The 20,664-nt window shown below is 38.7% G+C and overlaps 1 protein-coding gene across 3 annotated transcripts in view; it reads right to left on the bottom strand.

Moving 5' to 3' along the window:
• Btbd7 (BTB domain containing 7) overlaps positions 1-20,664 on the bottom strand; it is a 113,236-nt gene that overhangs the window by 51,916 nt on the left and 40,656 nt on the right. For all 3 annotated transcript variants that reach the window (XM_027931700.2, XM_071607581.1, XM_071607582.1), the window contains exons 2-3: positions 3,546-3,733; positions 1,775-2,854 (exon numbers count right to left, since the gene is read on the bottom strand). In XM_027931700.2, coding sequence (XP_027787501.2) covers positions 1,775-2,854; positions 3,546-3,627 — 1,162 coding nt within the window. In that variant the 5' untranslated portion in view covers positions 3,628-3,733. The remainder of the gene's footprint in view (positions 1-1,774; positions 2,855-3,545; positions 3,734-20,664) is intronic.

Genomic DNA, 20,664 nt, shown 5'->3' with positions numbered 1-20,664 from the left:
GGCAAGCACTTTACCACTGAGCTACAGCCCCAGCCCCTTTATTTTTGATTTTGAGACAGGATCTCGTTAAATTGCTTAGGGCTTTGCTAAGTTGCTGAGGTTGACTTTGAACTTGCCATTCTCCTGCCTCAGCCTTCTGAGTCACTGGGATTACGGGTATGCATCACTGCATCTGGCTCTCATTCAAAACCTCCGACAAATTTGATTTTATACAACAAAGAAATGGTAGGTCAACTGCTAGATTTCTTCCAAAAACATTTTTCTTGTCTTACTATTATTAACATAATAATCCTTATTTTGAATTAGTAAAAATGTATTTTAATGACATTTTCATTGTGGCAAAAAAAAAAAAAAAACTATTACTAAAAAGATAATGGTGAAATAAAATATCTAAAAAGATTGTTTACATAAAAGAAACCATAGCATTTTTGTATTTATTTTTATTGGTGCCTTCTGTACTATTCTTCCCATCTTATGACTGGCCTTGTTATTTAACTGGGACTTTTATTTTTTAATTTCTCAAAGCCCTATTAATTGATTCATATGTATTCCCTTCTTTCCCTTTTTTGGGGTGTTGGGAATGAAACCTAGGGGTCTTGAACATGCTAAGTGTGTACTCCCTCTTTGCATAAGTTAGTAAACTCCTTTTGCTCTCCTATAAAAAGCCTCTCCACCCCCAACCTGCAGTACAGGGGATTAAAACTCTGGTACTCTACCAATGAGCTACATCCCCAGGCCTTTATTAAAACTTTGATACAGAGTTTCACTGGTCAAGTTGCCCAGGCTGTCCTCAAATCTGCAATCCTGCCCGAGCCTCCTGCAATGCTGGAATACAGGTGTGCACCACTGTACCCAGCACTGAAGATCTCTTTCCATCTCTGAAATGTTAGGATTCTAACATTTACCAACAGATACATACTTTGTTCATTTCCTTCTTTTTAAATATTTATTTTTTAGTTGTAGTTGGACACAATACCTTTATTTTAACGTGGTGCTGAGGATCGAACCCAGGGCCTCCCACGTGCTAGGTGAGAGTTCTACTGCTGAGCCACAACCGCAGCCCCCTTACTTTTTCCTTTTGGTGCTATGGATCATACATAAAGTACTGAGCATGCTAAAGCACATGCTCTATCACCAGGCTACACCCCCAGCTCCAATATATTTCTTTTAATTTAATTTAACTTTCATGTTTCCATTCGCTTATAACATAAAAAAGTACTCTCCTAATTTAAATTTTTTAGTTTAAAAGTAACTGAAAAAGGCAAATGAGTTCAGTTCTGTGTTATAGGCTGTTGTTTTATATACAAATTAAGCCTAAAAATAAGATACTAAATATTTGAAAATTTAAAATAGAAACCCCAATTGATTCAAATAAATTTATATCCAAATGTTGTTGTTTTCATTTTGTAATGAACTTACTCTAATTCCAAATATTTAAGGATCAAGAAAGCAAAAAAAATATAAATACCAGACAGAGTACAGGTGGGTAATTACATATTCCTAAATCTAAATTACATATTCCTAAATATTACATTAGGAAAGAAAGAGCCTCAAATCGCATCTAATGCTCTTAGTCACTATTACTGAATGCCTGATTTTAATATTAAATAAAGAACCACATTAATACTGACCCTTCATCTGTCACAGATGTCATAATTATAGGCTCAAAACTGACCCTGAACATACCAAACATTGAAACCATAGAAAGAAATTGGTTGTATGTACAATTTGGAAGTAATTTTAGAAATAAAAATTAAAAATCAGGATTTCATACCTTGTGCAAGCATGTTAAATTCCAAGAATAGTGCTATGTGGTAAAGTTCCATGGCTTCTTCTGCCCTGGTCATGTTTGGCTTCCCTGCAACGAGAGCCTGAACTTCACTTAGACTCCCCACAGAGGGGCTACAGTGCAAAACGGAGAGGTCAACCACATCAGTGTACATACAGTGTAGTATTACTTTAGCATATTTTTTTGGTATAATGGACTCGTCTAATATAATTCTTGTGGGAGTCCTCAAAGTTCGGTCTGTGATTTCTTCTCCAGTCCGTATCCTCCTTTGTAATAAATTTCGGAAAAATGGGGACCGTGCAGAAATAATAGCCTTGTGGGCTTTGAGCTCTTCATCCAAGCAGTTCTGATTTCCTCCAAAAGCTTCAACCAACTCAGAGTCTGAAGAAAAACTAAGGACAACATCATAATAACACATGTAATCAAAAAGTCCACGCATATCTACATCAAGGGAATTCGGTGTTCCAAATTCTTCACTAAGCTGAACAAGGATATCGACATTTTGAAACCTCGAGTCCTCCATTCCAAACTCACCCGTATAAAGGTAGTGTAACAAAGCAGAAAACATGGGCATATCAATACCAGCTGTATTGATGTCCATTATTATCTCTGCCCCATACTCAGGTGAGGAAGAAAGCAGTGTTTTAAAAAATGGACACCTTGCTGCCAAAATGGCACGATGAACAGGAAAACAAGTTTCTTGAAATATTAAGTCTACATCAGTACAATACTTGTACTCATAAAGATCAGCCATATCTTTCTGCAATGTCCGGGCTTCTGGTCTAGCCAAACTGGCTTGTAGAGAAAGCTCCTTTAAGGCTGAAGTTCCCTCATATTCCTCCACTAATGCATTGACATCTCTAACATCCCATCCAGAGAGGAGTTCTCGCATCTGCTTGGCGTGATCAGCAGACCTATTAGATTTTCGACGCTTAATAAACTTCTTTTTGAGGGTGGCAAGGCCAGAGGTTCTCTTTTTTTTGTCTTGTGGTTTCTCATGGCCATGTTCAAGGCTATACAATTTTGATTCACAACCATAGCCTTGTTGAGAATAGGATGATGTCCCTAAGAAGAAAATTAAATACATGATAATTTGTTTCTTTTTATTTCAACATTCATTTTCACATAACCTGTTTGAATGCTCAAAAATGTTATAGACACTTCTGGACCACTCAAATAAATCTTTTATTTTTATAAGGGAACATAAAAATTTCAAACAATTTTTATATTAAAATTATAATAATTTTTATATTAAAAAGAAATAAAAATAAATAGAATGAATCAGTCCAAATTTTTTTAAAATGCCTTTGCTTCTCTGGCAATCAAAGGCTGATATCATGGATCTTAATTATGAATTTTTAGGAAATGAAACATAGGTAGAACTGTAAATTAAGAATATCACTTGTATATAATTGTGAAATACTTCTTTTTCTTAACTACACTAAGGCTGCACTTGAATAGGGAAAGTAAATAGACCAGGACACACAAATGGAGATTACTAGTTTGTCTAGGTAAGTAATTGGCAATTTTGGTTAAGATAACCAAAGAAAAGGTCAGTTGCGCTATAAGCAGATTATTTATAATAAAACTCACACAAATCAGATTAATATGTTTGGGGGAATCTAAATGCTGTAGAATTATGATCTACAATAACTTTCCCATACCTCAATTCTCTTTTTATCCACAAAGACCACTGAAAACACAATTCTACTTATAGTTGAATATAGAAAATATAGTTAGAAAAACTAAAATTTACCTATAAAAGTCTGCTGGGCCTGTGAGTTTCCCCCTACCCTCGGGGAGCATGAGTGAGGATAGTTAGATGCATTAGCACCCATTTTCTTCAGTCACTCAGGCATTCCATCTGCTGGTTCTTCAGAGTATAATCCCAATGGCCTTTATGCACTTTCAACCCTGGATCCAGCAGCCTCTTTTCATCCATTTCTTGATATGAAACAAAAATAATTTTATTTATTTTTTTCAAATGTATCTAAAGTCACACAGAAACAAGGCAAGTTTACTGAAAACTGCTTTTATTGCAAATAATGATATGCTGTCAAGTTCACACATAAAATTTTCAGAAAATGTAAAGGAACCATTAACCTTGAATTATGACTGTGCTAGCTACAATTTTGAGCCATAAAATGTATCAATTGGTACTTTCTAAGAGAGCAAACAAGAAACATATCAGACTAATTTAAATTACAGTTATAGGAAGAGTATTTGAAAATGCAGGGAAAAGTATTTTTTAATTTTTATAAAAATGCTTAGAGGCAATCACCAGTAATCATAATCTAACATTCTAGGAAATTCACAAACACTTAACAGGTCAATACCAGTACTAGACATACAAAGATGGATAATTAAAAGATTGGTTTGTTGTTTTTCTACTTTAAGATAAAATTGCTTAAATTGATCTTTCATCTGTGTAATTGGGCATTTTACTAAAAGAGGGGGAAGTAAAGGTGGACAAAGCTAAATATGTTTAGGCTAAGTAGAGTTTAATTTTGAGAGAAGCTATTATAAATGGAGTGACATATAAGAAAAAAAAATTTTTAACCTATACTCCTCATAAAGCCTGAAAATAAAAATACTATTATTATCTGATATTGTGATTAGCATGGATAGGGCATCTAAGCAATAAGAGATAATTTGGGCAATTACAGATTGAATTCTGAATCACGGAATCTCAACTCTCAGAGCTGCTAGCAGGGGATACACGCTGAAAGAGAAGAAACTCTTTAAGAGAGGACACAGGGTTAACAAGAACACACCTAAACCTTTATACCATGTGGCTATATAAAATTTATCTGACTCAAAGGGATAATGTTTTAAGAAGAATAAAAATAACTTAAAATCTATTATTGAAACTGTTAGGAAAATAAATCAGCAAGCAGGCAGCTAATCGAGACTCAAAATGAAAACAAAGTATTTTAACAAGTTGTTTACAAATAAATACAAATAATCACTGGAAAACAGAATGGTGTCCAGATTCTTGAAATGTATTGTGATCCTCATTATTGATATAGCATAACCTAAAGAATACACATTTAAGCTGGGTAAGATGGTGTATGACTGTAATCCCAGCAACTTGGGAGGCCAAAGCAGGAGGATTTTAAGTTTGAGGCCAGCTTCAGTGACTTAGGGAGATACTGTCTCAAAAATCAACAAACATTTTTTTAAAGGGCTGGGGGTACCACTCAATGGTATAGTGCCCCTGAGGTTAAATCCCAGTATGGGGGTAGGGGAAATCCACATTTAAAAAAAACATTATTAACATTTGTATTCTCTTATTATACACATGCACACAGATGTGTGTGTGTGTGTGTGTGTGTGTGTGTGTGTGTGTATGAACACTTCTGTATGTATAAATTTATTTACCTAAGCATGTATACCTCTACTTATAGTATTCAGGATAAGACCAGGAAACTTCCGAGTAACTAGATGTAGATAATGTAAAGCAGCAGTATGGTAATTAACTCCACTAAATCATTTATGAATAAATTTCCTATTGAAACTTACCTGCCTATCTATGGGAATACAATCCCCCCTAAATTTTGCTTCAGTGTATATTATGGGAAATATGAATGGCTATGGGATGAGACATTACAGTGCATTTCAAAAGAACTATACAGCAAGAAAGCGAAAGAATTTATTATACTATTTTATATATTAAGTGGTATAAGACAAACAAGAAACACCCCATAGATTTGAGGATGTAGCTCTGTGGTAAGGTGCTTGCATTTGTGTGGTTCTGGGTTTGATCCCCAGCACTACATATATAAATTAATTCTTCCAGCAAAGTCTGTTTGAAAATAGATAATTTTTAAAAAGTCTGGTGATGAGTGTCACAGCTTTCCATCCCTGAATAATAGAAATGTAGAAAAAGTTGATGTCTTTTTTCCCCCCTGGGTAATTCATTTTGAATGTTGCAAAATAGAAACTGAGACTATCAATTTCAGTTCAAACTTTAACTCTGATAAATCCTAGTTTTCAAGTTGAGCCCCAAAGAAAACTCAGGTGATTCAAGCTGGGCACTGTGGCATGTGCCTGTAATCCAGAAGCTCAGGAGGCTGAGGCAGGAGGATCACAAATTCAAAGCCAGTCTCAGCAATTTAGCGATGCCCTAAGTAACTAAGAGAGACACTGTCTCAAAATAAAATATAAAAAAGGACTGGGAATGTGGCTCAGTGGTTAAGTACCCCTAGGTTCAATCTATGATACCAGGAAAAAAAAAAATTATCAGGTATTTTTAGGCACTCTTTCAAATAAAATAGGGTCCTAGAAACCAAATGTGCTTTATATACAGGTCAGATCCTAATCTTACTCATTAAAAATTTACATTTAAAGCAAAAATAGCACAGACAAAACTTTTTCAAAATGTATGAAATATGTTAAGAAAAATCCAGAATAAAAACATTATGCAAAATAAAAAGGCTTTACCAAAAAGAAGGAGAAAAAAATAGCTAAAAATAAAATTTGAATTTAGTAGTAATGGTAGATATGAAAATTGTGGGTCAAAGAAGTTTCTGAACAAACAAATTCATGATGTCACTCCTGTGGTAGGCTGCTTTTTACTTCCTGTATGCATTCTTGGAGTTCTCTACTGCTTCATTTTTGTTAGTTTTACTTTCTTAATTTCTATTGACTATACAGCAAATTCATTAAGAACACAAAGCCTGCCAATGGCACAAAGTTTGCTAAAACTCAGGAAGAATGAGCGCTGCTTCCAGATGAAGAAATATAAGGAGGGTCCAGGGAAGTGAACAGACTTGATTACTCTTAGTTCCACAAATATGTGCATGCACACACATGAGAATTATTTTCAACTGAAAATTCTGAATAATTTGTAAGGAGTCAAGACACTACTACACTGGTCTGTCTGGGATTTAAACCACATCAAAAATGGCTTTTTGGAGGGCTGGGGATATAGCTCAGTTGGTAGAGTGATTGCCTTGCATGCACAAGGCCCTGGGTTCAATCCTCAGCACCATTAAAAAAAAAAAAAAAATGGGGGGGGGGCTGGGGTTGGGGCTCAGTGATAGAGCGCTGGCCTAGCACATGTGAGGCACTGGGTCAATTCTCAGCACCACATAAAAATAAATAAAATAAAGGTATTGTTGTCCAACTACAACTGAAAAATATATATATTTTAAAAATGGCTTTTTGGCCAGGTACAATGGTGCACATCCATAATCTCAGCAGCTCGGGAAGCTGAGGCAGAAGAATCACAGGTTCAAAGCCAGCCTAGCAACGGAGAAACAAAAGCACATAACAAGCATTAGGAGAGGAGAAGCTGAGCTAAGGATGCTTGGCTATTCACCATTCTGATAAGTAGTATGGGAAGAGCTGGGGGTTTCACCTGGAGAGGTGGATTGAAATGAAAGGGTCTTTGGAAAATTTAGGGACAAATTTGTGGTAGCTCTTTTTGTGGTAGTAGCTCCTCCTTCACTTTAGGATAAACTGATTTGGGTGACATTCACATCCCCTATGGAAGCATGAATACTAAAATAAACACAGGCTTTACAAAGATATAGAAATGGGGGTGGATTTGTCAGCTATAACCCTTAAATCCACCTTGTATCCTCCAGTTCCAAATCCTGGGGGTAACCCTGACTGACTGAGCAGTTCCAGTTCCAAATCCATGTTTCTTCTCAAAATCCCCAGGGAATAATTTCACTGCTTCTCAGGTAACCAAATATCTATTGCAAATGGAGCAGAATGTATTTATTTTTTAATCTAATCTGACGCATTTAGATGATAGAAATGAGAATTAATAACATTTTCATCTCTCTAGGAGATGTTTGCTTTCCAGGCAAGTCTGGTTTGTTTCCTACAGACAACAGAATGAAACCCAATCTTTGAATGATGTAACAGGAAAGGAAAAGGAAAGCAAAACAAAGCAAAGTAAAATAAATTAAAGGAAAGGAAAGGGAGGGCTTACAGGACAAGAGTGGCTCAAAGGATGCAAATGGCCCCAGAAACTGATATATCCTTTTTCCAGAACCACCATCCTAGGGAGCTCCCTTTATTAATCCTATGCATGACCGATCCCAATCAGATAATGTGACATGCTTCAGCAATTGCAGCAAACCCAACAGAAAAAATCACGTTGAATGCAACAGCAAGAATAAAAATCCTATGAGAAATTGAAACATGTACACATTTGTACACCCTAACTCCTTCTTTCCTCCCCATCCTCCAAGACAAACAACAACATCAAAAACAAAACAAAACAAAACAAAATCCTAGGTTAGTATTTTCCAAAGAGTTTTCCCAAACTCTGAAAAAAGCAGTGTTAAACAAAGTCAGATAGGGCTCTTTACCTCAAGACTTTTTAGCACCTTAAAAGTATGAAGGGTACGTGATCTACAGGAATCCTGTTCCTTGACTAAAACCAAAGGAATAAACTTACATAAAACACTTTGGAAAAATTGCATCTCTTTGCCATAATACACTTTTTACTGCTTTATATAGTAGAGAGAATAGTGGGAATTAAAGTATCAGACTGAGTTCTCTGTCACTGATTTACAAGGTATTTGAAAGAGTCATTTAACTTGATGAACCTCAGTTCCCCATCTATAAAATAGGGAAGCTGAAAAAGAGTTCCTAAAACTTAGGAAATAAAGATGGGGATGGGGGTTATTTCCATACTAAATGTTAGTGTACACAGAAAAGAAATGGCACTTGGACCTTGTATTTTAAACATATTTCCCCTTTGTCTGATTATTATGCATAGGATAAGAATATGGAGCAAATGCAAATATTAAAAGTAATTCATAATTCAAAACTACAGTTTGTTAGTTTTCACTTGTGTGAAATCTAAGGTCACCGTATAATGAATGTATCATTCAAACTAGAATGAATGTGAGTGAAAAGGCATACAAACCAGATGGGAAGCCAGCACATGTGTAGCCCAGTTGTGACCAAGCAAAGTAGGATGGTCACTTGTAGCTAAATCTCACATTGCCAGACGAGTTGGAAATAAAACTATATTAAAAAAGGAAACCCAAAAACCAAAGTTAAAAGAAAATGACTTCCTATATTCTTCTCATAATGAAGCCAAGCCTTGTCCTGGAGCAACAGACCTGGTGGGCTGGAGTACGGGGTGGCAAGCATGGGCTGTGGCCGTGCAGAACTCATTGTGCCAGTGCAGGCCTTAGGCCCAGCAAGCCAGAACAGAGGTGAGCCAAAACACTCTGATGTGTCACACAGCAGCAACTTGGTCTGGGCCAGTGCGGATTCCTGGTCCACAAAACATGGTAGCCCAGAAGACCAAGCATCCATGATCCACAGACCTCAACTTTCTGTTTCCCTGAGTGGAAAGAAAACAGAAGAGGCAGACCTGAAAGTTCAGACTCAAGGGCCAATCAATAGCATTGGTACTTTCCAAGACCTGATTGGGATAAATTTGGAACTAATAGCTGACCTAAGAGCTATAGAAAGCCCTAAACTAGCACACTCAAGTAGTAACCTGCAATCAGGTCCCCTTTCATCCTGTCAAGAGTTTTCTATTCTTCCAATTTCAATAAATCTTACTCCTTTTACTCTTGCCTTCTGTTGTCTGTGTATTTAGAGAGACAAAAACAGTGAAAGAAGAAATTGGTGGTGAGCAACTAAGGTCTACTTCAACACTGGAGGGCATAGTCTGGCATTAAGAACTACAAAGTGTCACTCTCTGGCTTTGCCCACTGTGACCATCGGAGTTGATGCTGGCAGGTATCCCCTGCCTTGATTAGCTACTAACACTAAAGTGGGTTTTGGGCTATAAGGTCTGTAGCTTACACAGACCCCTCCTGCCAAAAGTAGTAGAGAAACTCCAGTTTCAATATGACAAGCATGTTTTAGCTAACTTAAGAACTCACTTATTGAGGTTTACTGCATCACTCTGGTCTAAAAGCTTCCACACATATTAACTCATTTCAATCTCCTGATAACTTTTTTTTTACTGATGAAGCTGAGAGGTAAGTAAATTGCCTAAGGGCACACAGATGTTTTGTGAAAGAGCTAGGATTATTTTGTTTCTCTGTAAACCTTCAGAAGTTCTATCTTTAGGTATGGTTCAAGTCCAACAAGACAAAAAGAGACCATAAACAACAAGCAGAAGCCATCAGCAATAAACCCTTACCTTTTAAAGGCCATCTTCAAAAAGATGAGACTGAATGGGAAGTTTAGAATGCCACAACTAGACTAATACATCTCTCTGGGGCATTCTAACATAGAGACACATGACCTCTACCCTGCACAGAAAACCCTAAAATGGCATAGAATAACAATATTTATGATAGTGGCAATTCATTAAGGAAAGGCTAAACTGAATTCCACCACACATATTTACTAAGGCAGGGAAGTCAGAATCATGGAACTGGAAAGAGGTTTCAAACTTATTATCAATCTTATTTTAAACAGCAAAATGAGAGAAAATGTATGTAAATCATACATGTTATTACATGTATGATTAATGTCCAGAATAGAGTACTCCTAAAATTCAACATAAACAACTCCATTCAAAATTAGAAAAAAAAGTTATTTCTACAAAGATTATCTGTGAATGGCCATAACCTGAAAAGATGCTCAACATGACTAATAATGAGTGAAATGTAAGTCAAAACCAAATGAGGCTGCAGTGATGCACACCTATAATTCCAGCAGCTCAGGAGGTTGAGGCAAGAGGATCAGAGGATCGTGAGTTCAAAGCCAGCCTCAGCAACTTAGTTGTTGAGAGCCACAGCTGAGTTGGAATGGCCCCTGGCATTATGCCAGAAGTAATGGTTGAGAGGCGAGCCAATAAGATGATGCTGGATTGAAACAGGCTGCGTGTTCAATTGTATATAGACACCTGCTGTCCGCCTTGGGCGCCCGCTACTTTGGAGTTCTCGCGGGGATTCCTGGGGAGTTCGCGTTGGTTGGTGAAGTTCCGGTGGAGGGAGTTCCGGTTGGTGTGTGGTGTGCCTAGGAGGGCTGCGTGGGTGGCGTTCGCGGGAGTTCGGAAATAAAGTTTGTTCCTGCTTGAGTGGCTCGTGATTTGTGCCCAGCCAGACTGCGGCATTTGGTGGCCCATTCGGGGAACGCCTGAAGCTTGCAGGTAAGTGAAATTGCTCGCCCCTGAGGGAAGGCGAGAGAATGGGTGACCATTTCAAAAAACAATGTGTTCTTGTTTTGATTTGTTTTGTTTTTGTATCAAGCTGCCTGTCCCTAGAACTTTCTCAGGCAAACTGGGAAAAATGGTTGGCTCAGGGTTTGAAGTTGTTCGGCCCTGAGGAAGAGATAGAGATAAACCATGGCTACACATATCAAGAAAACAGAAAAACTGATACAATGATTTTTTGTTCCGTTTTTGTTTCATTCTGTTTCAGTTTTGTTTTGTGTTATCTTGTTGAGTTGCGTTATCCTTGTAGCAGAAATATGGGGTCAGAAATTAGCAAAAAACAAACTGAAAGACTGTTAAGTAAATTGTTAGAGGAAGGAGGAACCCCAGTAAAATCAAGAACAGTTAGGGCATATGTTGATACAATACAGAAATGTAGCCCATGGCTTTTTAAGGAGGAGTTGTTGAATATATCACAATAGGAACATCATGGTGAAGATTTAAGGGAGAGGGAAAAGAAAAACCCAGGAACTCTGTCAGTTGGCACATTGCCATTGTGGATGATGATACGATTTTGTTTGCCTAGTCCAAAGTCTTCAGTTCAGACTATGGTAGAAGACATTTTAGATCAAGTAAAAGAGAAGGTTTCTCGAGCTAGTCAGACAGAGGAAGAAAATTTAAAGGAGGAAGGGCTATCAGGGGAAAAGTTACAACAGGAGACTGCTACTAACACCTTTATATCACCAGAGGACGTAAGTGTCCAACCAACAGCTCCACCTATGGAGACAACATATGCTGGGGGGGCCCCCAACCCCCGTAGTTGATAGATGGGATGCTGAGACAGTGCCGCAGTCTGGCTGGGCACAAAATCACGAGCCACTCACAGCCTTGTAGATTCAAACAGCAATTCTTTATTCCCGAACTCACACCGGCACTCTACACACGTTCTGGTAGAAAATCACGTTCTGGGCAAAATCCCAAATACTCTCTCAATCCCGCGAGAACTCAACGGGAACTCAAGGAGCAGGCGCTTCTTAGGCAGCAGGATACGCCCTATTCCCAGCAGGGTACACCTTAAACATGGAACCGCCCTAAACCCGGATTGTCCTAAACCGGGAATGCCCTAAACCCGGATTCGCCCTGGTCCTTGAGCAAGGTCACCTTACATGCAATGTCACTGCAAATGACCTGGGTCATGCCATGCATCATTCTTACTTAGCAATGGCCCTCAGCAAGACAGGACCTCAAATATTAGCATGCCCTGTATTTGAGCAGACAGGAGAGCAGCGAATATACCGTGCTTTAGATTTCAAAACAGTGAAGCAGTTAAAAGAGGCTGTAACAACCTATGGTCCCCAAGCACCCTTCACTATAAGCATGGTCGAATCCATTAACAACTTGGACATGACGCCAGCAGATTGGGCTAGCATGTGTAAAGCTGTGCTAAATGGAGGACAATACCTGTTATGGAAGGTTGCCAATGAGGAATTTTGCACAGAGACAGCTAGGCAAAAGCATCAGCCGGTTATCCTCAGAGAAATCTAGATATGTTGTTAGGAAAGGGACCTTATGAGGGTCAGCAGCAACAAATTGCATATGATCCTGCCATATACTCACAAATTACTGCAGATGTGGTTAGGGCATGGAAGACTTTACAAAGACATGGAGATTTACAAGGTCAGTTATCTAAGGTAATACATGGAGCTAATGAACCTTACGCTGAATTTGTAGATAAGTTTTACTCAAACAGCTACCAGAGTTTTTGGGGATACAGAACAAGCAATACCATTAATTAAACAGCTACCCTTTGAGCAAGCAAATCGATGGTGCAAGGAGGCCATCAGACCATGGAAACATGAAGATTTAAACACACAATAAATTATGTAGAGACATTAATGAATAAGGGCAAGTCTTTGCAGCTGCAGTACAACAGGCTTTAGATGCCAGGCCAAAAACATGCTACAATTGTGAACAAACAGGACATTTTTTTAAAAATTTTTATTGTTGGTTGTTCAAAACATTACATAGTTCTTGACATATCATATTTCACACTTTGATTCAAGTGGGTTATGAACTCCCATTTTTACCCTGTATACAGATCGCAGAATCACATCGGTTACACATCCACTGATTTACATATTGCCATACTAGTGTCTGTTGTATTCTGCTGCCTTTCCTATCCTCTACTATCCCCCCTCCCCTCCCCTCTTCTCTCTCTACCCCATCTACTGTAATTCATTTCTCCCCCTTGTTTTTTTATTTTTCCCCTTTCCCCTCACTTCCTCTTGTATGTAATTTTGTATAACCCTGAGGGTCTCCTTCCATTTCCATGCAATTTCCCTTCTCTCTCCCTTTCCCTCCCACCTCTCATCCTGTTTAATGTTAATCTTCTTCTCATGCTCTTCCTCCCAACTCTGTTCTTAGTTACTCTCCTTATATCAAAGAAGACATTTGGCATTTGTTTTTTAGGGATTGGCTAGCTTCACTTAGCATAATCTGCTCCAATGCCATCCATTTCCCTGCAAATTCTATGATTTTGTCATTTTTTAATGCACAGTAATACTCCATTGTGTATAAATGCCACATTTTTTAAATCCATTCGTCTACTGAAGGACATCTAGGTTGGTTCCACAGTCTTGCTATTGTGAATTGTGCTGCTATGAACATCGATGTAGCAGTGTCCCTGTAGCATGCTCTTTTTAGGTCTTTAGGGAATAGACCGAGAAGGGGAATAGCTGGGTCAAATGGTGGTTCCATTCCCAACTTTCCAAGAAATCTCCATACTGCTTTCCAAATTGGCCGCACCAATTTGCAGTCCCACCAGCAATGTACAAGTGTACACTTTTCCCCACATCCTCGCCAGCACTTCTTGTTGTTGGACTTCATAATGGCTGCCAATCTTACTGGAGTGAGATGGTATCTTAGGGTGGTTTTGATTTGCATTTCTCTGATTGCTAGAGATGGTGAGCATTTTTTCATGTACTTGTTGATTGATTTTATGTCCTCCTCTGAGAAGTGTCTGTTCAGGTCCTTGGCCCATTTGTTGATTGGGTTATTTGTTATCTTATTGTTTAATTTTTTGAGTTCTTTGTATACTCTGGATATTAGGGCTCTATCTGAAGTGTGAGGAGTAAAGATTTGTTCCCAGGATGTAGGCTCACTATTTACCTCTCTTATTGTTTCTTTTGCTGAGAAAAAACTTTTTAGTTTGACTAAGTCCCATTTGTTGATTCTAGTTATTAACTTTTGTGCTATGGGTGTCCTATTGAGGAATTTGGAGCCTGACCCCACAGTATGTAGATCGAAGCCAACTTTTTCTTCTATCAGACGCCGTGTCTCTGATTTGATATGAAGCTCCTTGATCCATTTTGAGTTAACTTTGGTGCATGGCGAGAGAAAGGGATTCAGTTTCATTATGTTGCATATGGATTTCCAGTTTTCCCAGCACCATTTGTTGAAGTTGCTATCCTTCCTCCATTGCATGCTTTTAGCCCCTTTATCAAACATAAGATAGTTGTAATTTTGTGGATTGGTTTCTGTGTCCTCTATTCTGTACCATTGGTCCACCCGCCTGTTTTGGTACCAGTACCATGCTGTTTTTGTTACTATTGCTCTGTAGTATAGTTTGAAGTCTGGTATCGCTATACCTCCTGATTCACACTTCCTGCTTAGAGTTGTTTTTGCTATTCTGGGTCTTTTATTTTTCCATATGAATTTCATGATTGCTTTATCTATTTCTACAAGAAAAAAAATAAAATACTTGGGAATCAACCTAACAAAAGAGGTGAAAGACTTATACAATGAAAACTATAGAACCCTAAAGAGAGAAATAGAAGAAGATCTTAGAAGATGGAAAAATATACCCTGTTCATGGATAGGCAGAACCAACATCATCAAAATGGCGATATTACCAATAGTTCTCTATAGGTTTAATGCAATGCCAATCAAAATCCAAACAGGACATTTTAAAAGGAGTTGCCCCATAGAAGGAGGGTTTAACAAAACTAAGTATCAAAGGGGTAGAATACCGGGTATTTGCCCACGATGCCGTAGAGGGAGACATTGGGCTAATGAATGCCGTTCTCAAACCACCATAGAGGGTACTCCGTTATCAAAAAATGGAGAAGGACCAGGTGTTTACCCACGATATCGTGGAGAAAGGCATCGGGCTCCATTGCCAAAAAACAGACAGGGGGGCCCAATGCTCCGGGGCCACGACCACAAATATACGGGGCATTGGAGGAACTCAGCAATACCATCAGGGTAGTGCCCAGGACACATTATCCATTAGATTTCTCATCAGACAAACCAGAGGGAGCACAGGGCTGGACATTTGCGTCTCCGCCAGAGCAGTACTAACTCCAGAGATGGGAGTTCAAATCATTCCCACAGGAGTAAAAGGACCTCTTCCCCAAGGAACAGTAGGTTTATTATTGGGACACAGTTCTTCTACTTATGATAAGTCCTGGGGTAATTGATCCCGATTATGAAGGTGAAATAAAAATTATAGCTAGTTCTCCAAGAGGTATATCAGTAATTTCACCAGGAGATAGAATAGCACAGTTATTAATAATACCCAGCCTGCATGATAAATTTTCCAGTAGTACAATAGAAAGAGGTTCCAGGGGATTAGGCTCCACAGGTGTAGATTGGGTTATGCTGTCTTTAAATTTAGATTCTTGCCCAATGCTAAAACTAAATATTCAAGGATATGAATTTAATGGACTACTGGACACAGGTGCAGACCTTAGCATCATCTCTCGTCAAGAATGGCCGAAACATTGGCCATTACAACAAGCCACTCAAATGCTTCGAGGCCTAGGAGTGGTGACTAATCCCCATAGAAGTGCAATGGTATTAGATTGGAAGGATCCTGAAGGATGTGAAGGAACTATACAGCCATATGTATTGGATCATCTTCTTATAAATTTATGGGGGTGAGATGTCCTAGATCAATTAGGTTTGACATTAACAAATAACATCAATCCAAATGTGCCCACTATTAGGGCTACACAAGGTTTTAGGAAAGGAAAAAGATTAGGAGAACAAGAACAAGGTATAGCAGCACCAATTCAAATAGATCAAGGAACAGACAGACATGGATTGGGTTTTCAGGAGGGGTCACTGAGACAATAAAAATTACTTGGAAATCAGAAAGACCAGTATGGGTTCCTCAGTGGCCCCTGACTAAAGAAAAGATACAAGCAGCCCATGAACTGGTCTAAACAACAATTAGCAGAGGGACATATACAACCTTCCGTATCTCCCCATAATACTCCCATTTTTTTTCATTAAAAAGAAATCTGGTAAATGGAGATTATTGCAAGATTTAAGAGCCATTAATAATGAGATGATTACTATGGGACCTGCTCAATCGGGGATTCCTCAATTGTCTGCTTTGCCAAAAACTTGGTATGTTTTAGCTATAGATATTAAAGATTGTTTTTTTTTCCAATTCCAATTCATCCTGAGGATAGTGCACGTTTTGCATTTACTATCCCTGCAATGAATCATGAAGATCCTGATCAGACATATGAATGGAAAGTACTCCCTCAACAGATGGCTAACAGCCCAACTATGTGTCAAATTTATGTTAACAAAGCAATCCAGCCACTTAGAAATCAAAATCCTGAACTACAAATATTTCACTATATGGATGATGTATTGTTAGCACACAAAGATAAAAACACATTGCTAGAATGTTATGCCACACTTACAAACTTATTAAAAAATTATAATCTAGAGATAGCAATAGATAAAGTACAACTAAATTTTCCAATTAATTATTTAGGAGTTCTATTATCCTCAACCATGGTCCGTCCACCAAAAATTCAAATACGAGTGATCAACTCACATCACTTAACGACTTTCAAAAGGAGACATAAATTGGATAAGGCCTTATCTAGGCATACCAACAGGAGAGTTGGGACCTTTATTTGATATCCTAAAAGGTCCTCAGATCCAAATTCACCCCCCCCCCCACTGGTGCAAAGGCCAAATTTGGGGGCCAACAGAGGTGAGGCAAAGAACCTCACCCCCCGACTGGTGCAACGGCCAAATCTGGGGGCCAACAGAGGTGAGGCAAAGAACCTCACCCCCCCACACACACTGGTGCAAAGGCCAAACTTGGGGGCCAACAGAGGTGAGGCAAAGAACCTCACCGCCCCACTGGTGCAAAGGCCTATCCACAAGTATGGCTGTATGCTGGACCGGTAGTCAATAACTGGTAAGATCCAATTGCAGTGGTACCAACCTAAGACAGGAGGCTGACGCCTTGAGGTCAGCTCATCCGATGACAGGTGAGGACCATATGTAGTACTGGACAACCTAAGACAGGCACGGTCCCCAAGCCACATGCTTGTTGTTTAATTAAACAGAAGCGGGGAGATGTTGAGAGCCACAGACGAGCTGGAATGGTCCCTGGCATTTTGCCAGAAGTAATGGTTGAGAGGCGAGCCATTAAGATGATGCTGGATTAAATCATGCTGTGTATTCAATTGTATATAGACCCCTGCCTGTCCGCCTTGGGCACCCGCTAATTTGGATTTCTCACGGGGATTCCAGGGGAGTTCGCATTGGCTGGTGAAGTTCCGGTGGAGGGAGTTCCGGTTGGTGTGTGGTGTGCCTAGGAGGGCTGCGTGGGTGGCTTTCGCGGGAGTTCGGAAATAAAGTTTGTTCCTGCTTGAGTGGCTCGTGATTTGTGCCCAGCCAGACTGTGGCACTTAGTAAGGCCCTAAAGCAACTCAGAGAGATCCTGTCTCTAAATAAAATATAACAATAGGGCTGGGAATGCGGCTCAGGGGTTAAGTGCCCTGGGTCAAACAAGATACCAGTTCATACCCATTAGGATGGCTACTATAAACACACGAAAGGTGTTGGTGAGAATGTGGAAAAATTGGAATCTCTGTGAACAGTTGGTTGACTGATATAGCAGGAAGTTGAAGTGGCATCAGTACATCCATGTTCATTGTAGCATTATTCATAGAAGCTAAAAAGTAGAAACAACCCAAGAACCTCTCAACAGAGAATGATGAGCAAATGTGGTATATACATATAATGGCATGTTATTCAGTCTTAAAAAAGGAAGGTGATTCTGCTTGGATAAACCCTGAGGATATTATGTTAAGTGAAAAAAATCAGTCACAAAATGACAAATACTGTTAAGAGTTTGTACCACTTACATGCCCTAACCCTAAAGTAGTCATTCATAGATAGTAGAATGGTGGCTGCCATTCCCCAGTTAGAACTGGTACCAAGAAAGAAAAAAAAATTGTGGTATGTATGTAGATTAGTAAAGCCACTGTGGAAAACAGAATGGAGGTTCCTCAGAAAACTATAAATAGAATTAACCATATGATCCAGCAAGCCCATTACTGGGTATATATTCAAAGGAACTGAAAATAGTATGTCAGAGTCATTTGCATTTACATGTTACTACAGCACTGTTCATAATAGCTAAGATATGGAATTAACCTAGGTAGCTACTACCAGATGAATAAAGAAAATATGGTGTATAAGCACAATGGAAAATGACTGGGTCGTAAAAAGAAATGAAATTCTGGCCGGGAACCGTGGCGCATGCCTGTAATCTCTGTGGCTTGGGAGGCTGAGGCAGGAGAATTAAGAGTTCAAAGTCAGTCTCAGCAAAAAGCAAGGTGCTAAACAACTCAGTGAGACCCTGTCTCTAAATAAAATACAAATTAGGGCTGGAGATGTGGCTCAATGGCAAGTGTCTCTGAGTTCAATCCTCCCCCCACAAAAAAGAATGAAATTCTGTCATTTGCAGCCACATGGATGGAACTGTGTTATGTTAAATGAAATAGGTAAGGCATAGAAAGACAAATATCACATATTCTTTCTTATAGGAAGACGCTTAAAAAGTTGATTTCAAAGAAGTAGAATAATGATTACCAGAGACTGGGAGGAGTGCAGAAGAGGGGAGGATGGAGAGGGGATGGAGATGGTTAATGAGTACAGGGTGCAACTGGATACTAGAAATAATGTTATTGTCTTGTTATAGAAATAAAGGGAAGAGCTGGGGATGTGGCTCAAGCAGTAGCGCGCTCGCCTGGCATGCGTGCGGCCGGGGTTCGATCCTCAGCACCACATACAAACAAAGATGTTGTGTCCTCCAAATACTAAAAAATAAATATTAAAATTCTCTCTCTCTCTCCCTCTCTCTCCCTTTCTTTAAAAAAAAAAAAGAAAGAAAGAAAGAAAGGGAAGCTGGGCTGAAGTTGTGGCTCAGCGGTAAAGCGCTCATCTAGAACATGTGAGGCCCTGGGTTTGATCCTCAGCACCACATAAAAATAAATAAAATAAAGTTATTGAATTCAACTAAGAGAGAGAGAGAGAGAGAGAGAGAGAAAAGCTATCTATCTACCTACATATATAATTAAAAGAATAATCATAATGTTCTTCAGTTACTGAATACTGACTATAAGCCAACCATTCTTAAGCAATGTAAGTGAATTAAGGACTTCTTTTTTTTTCCCAACAATGTAAGGTACAGGTCTACTATTATCATCATTACTTTACACAAGGGAAGATTGGAAGTTTAGGAAAATGAGGCATGAAAGGCTTAGGCAGGTATCTGAGTTTGAGGACAGTTAAGTTACAGAAGCAGGCTTGGCTTTCAGGTTATTAAATTTATAATCATATCTTTGCATTTTTTTCCTCCCAAATATTTAAAGGGAAAATGTACAGAGCAGACAAATACAGCTGCACTCCAGAAATGGGAAATGAGTACACACCTAATTTTTACTTTTGGTACTAAAAAGAAGCTCTCTCAAATAAAGCAAAAATGATTTAACAGAAAGGAGAGCTTCTGAAATTAAAGCAAAACAATAAGTGCCTTTCTGAATTTTCACATCTAGAATACATGTTCCTTGATGATAGGATGACAGTTTTCTTATGCTGGATCATCCATCCAGCTACCCATCCATCCATTGCCATCTGGCAGGAGTGTCTCAAGTAAAAAGGAAAGGTCATTCAAGGTAGAATACAGAGGATACATAAGTAGCGTAACTCATGTTCCAGTTGGTTCCACTCCCAGTTTTTGAAACTCTTTCCCTCTATCATCAACTAATATTGTAGCATAATTATTTATATTTCCACTAAATTGTAGGTTTCCTAAGGATAGGTATTCTGCTTAGTAATCTTAGAATCCTTACCATCCACCTAAGAACACCAAGTGGGCACATAGTATGTGAATGAAAACATGTTAGCTATCGCCATGAATATTGATAAATAACACGTCTAAGTCCCAAGAGGTTCAAGTACGTTGTGAACATACATAGAAGAAAAATCAAAAAAATCTCAAATGCCATACCAATGCCATACTACCAAAAGACTAGCTTTGGGTCAGACATACAATATTTGACTGAATAATGGGAAAGAATACACTTTAATAAGGATGGCTTTGTTCAGAACACAACAGGGAAATTAATGGAGCAAAGCAAAGATTAGTCAGAGAGAAGCATATTTGTGTTTTACAAAGATTATGTATGGGGCTGGGGATGTGGCTCAAGCGGTAGCGCGCTCGCCTGGCATGCGTGCGGCCCGGGTTCGATCCTCAGCACCACATACAAACAAAGATGTTGTGTCTGCCAAAAACTAAAAAAAATAAATAAACATTAAAAAATTCTCTCTCTCTCTAAAAAAAAAAAAAAAAAAGATTATGTATGACTTGAAGGCAAGATCCTTAAAGCGAAAACCCTTATGCGGAAGACTTATATTGCTTACAGTTCAGAAAAGTGTTAAAAGGACCTGGCTTTTTTCATATCCA

The sequence above is a fragment of the Marmota flaviventris genome, chromosome 2, assembly GCF_047511675.1.
Source record: "Marmota flaviventris isolate mMarFla1 chromosome 2, mMarFla1.hap1, whole genome shotgun sequence".
NCBI lineage: Eukaryota > Metazoa > Chordata > Mammalia > Rodentia > Sciuridae > Marmota > Marmota flaviventris.
This window is presented reverse-complemented; position numbering and strand designations above follow the sequence as displayed.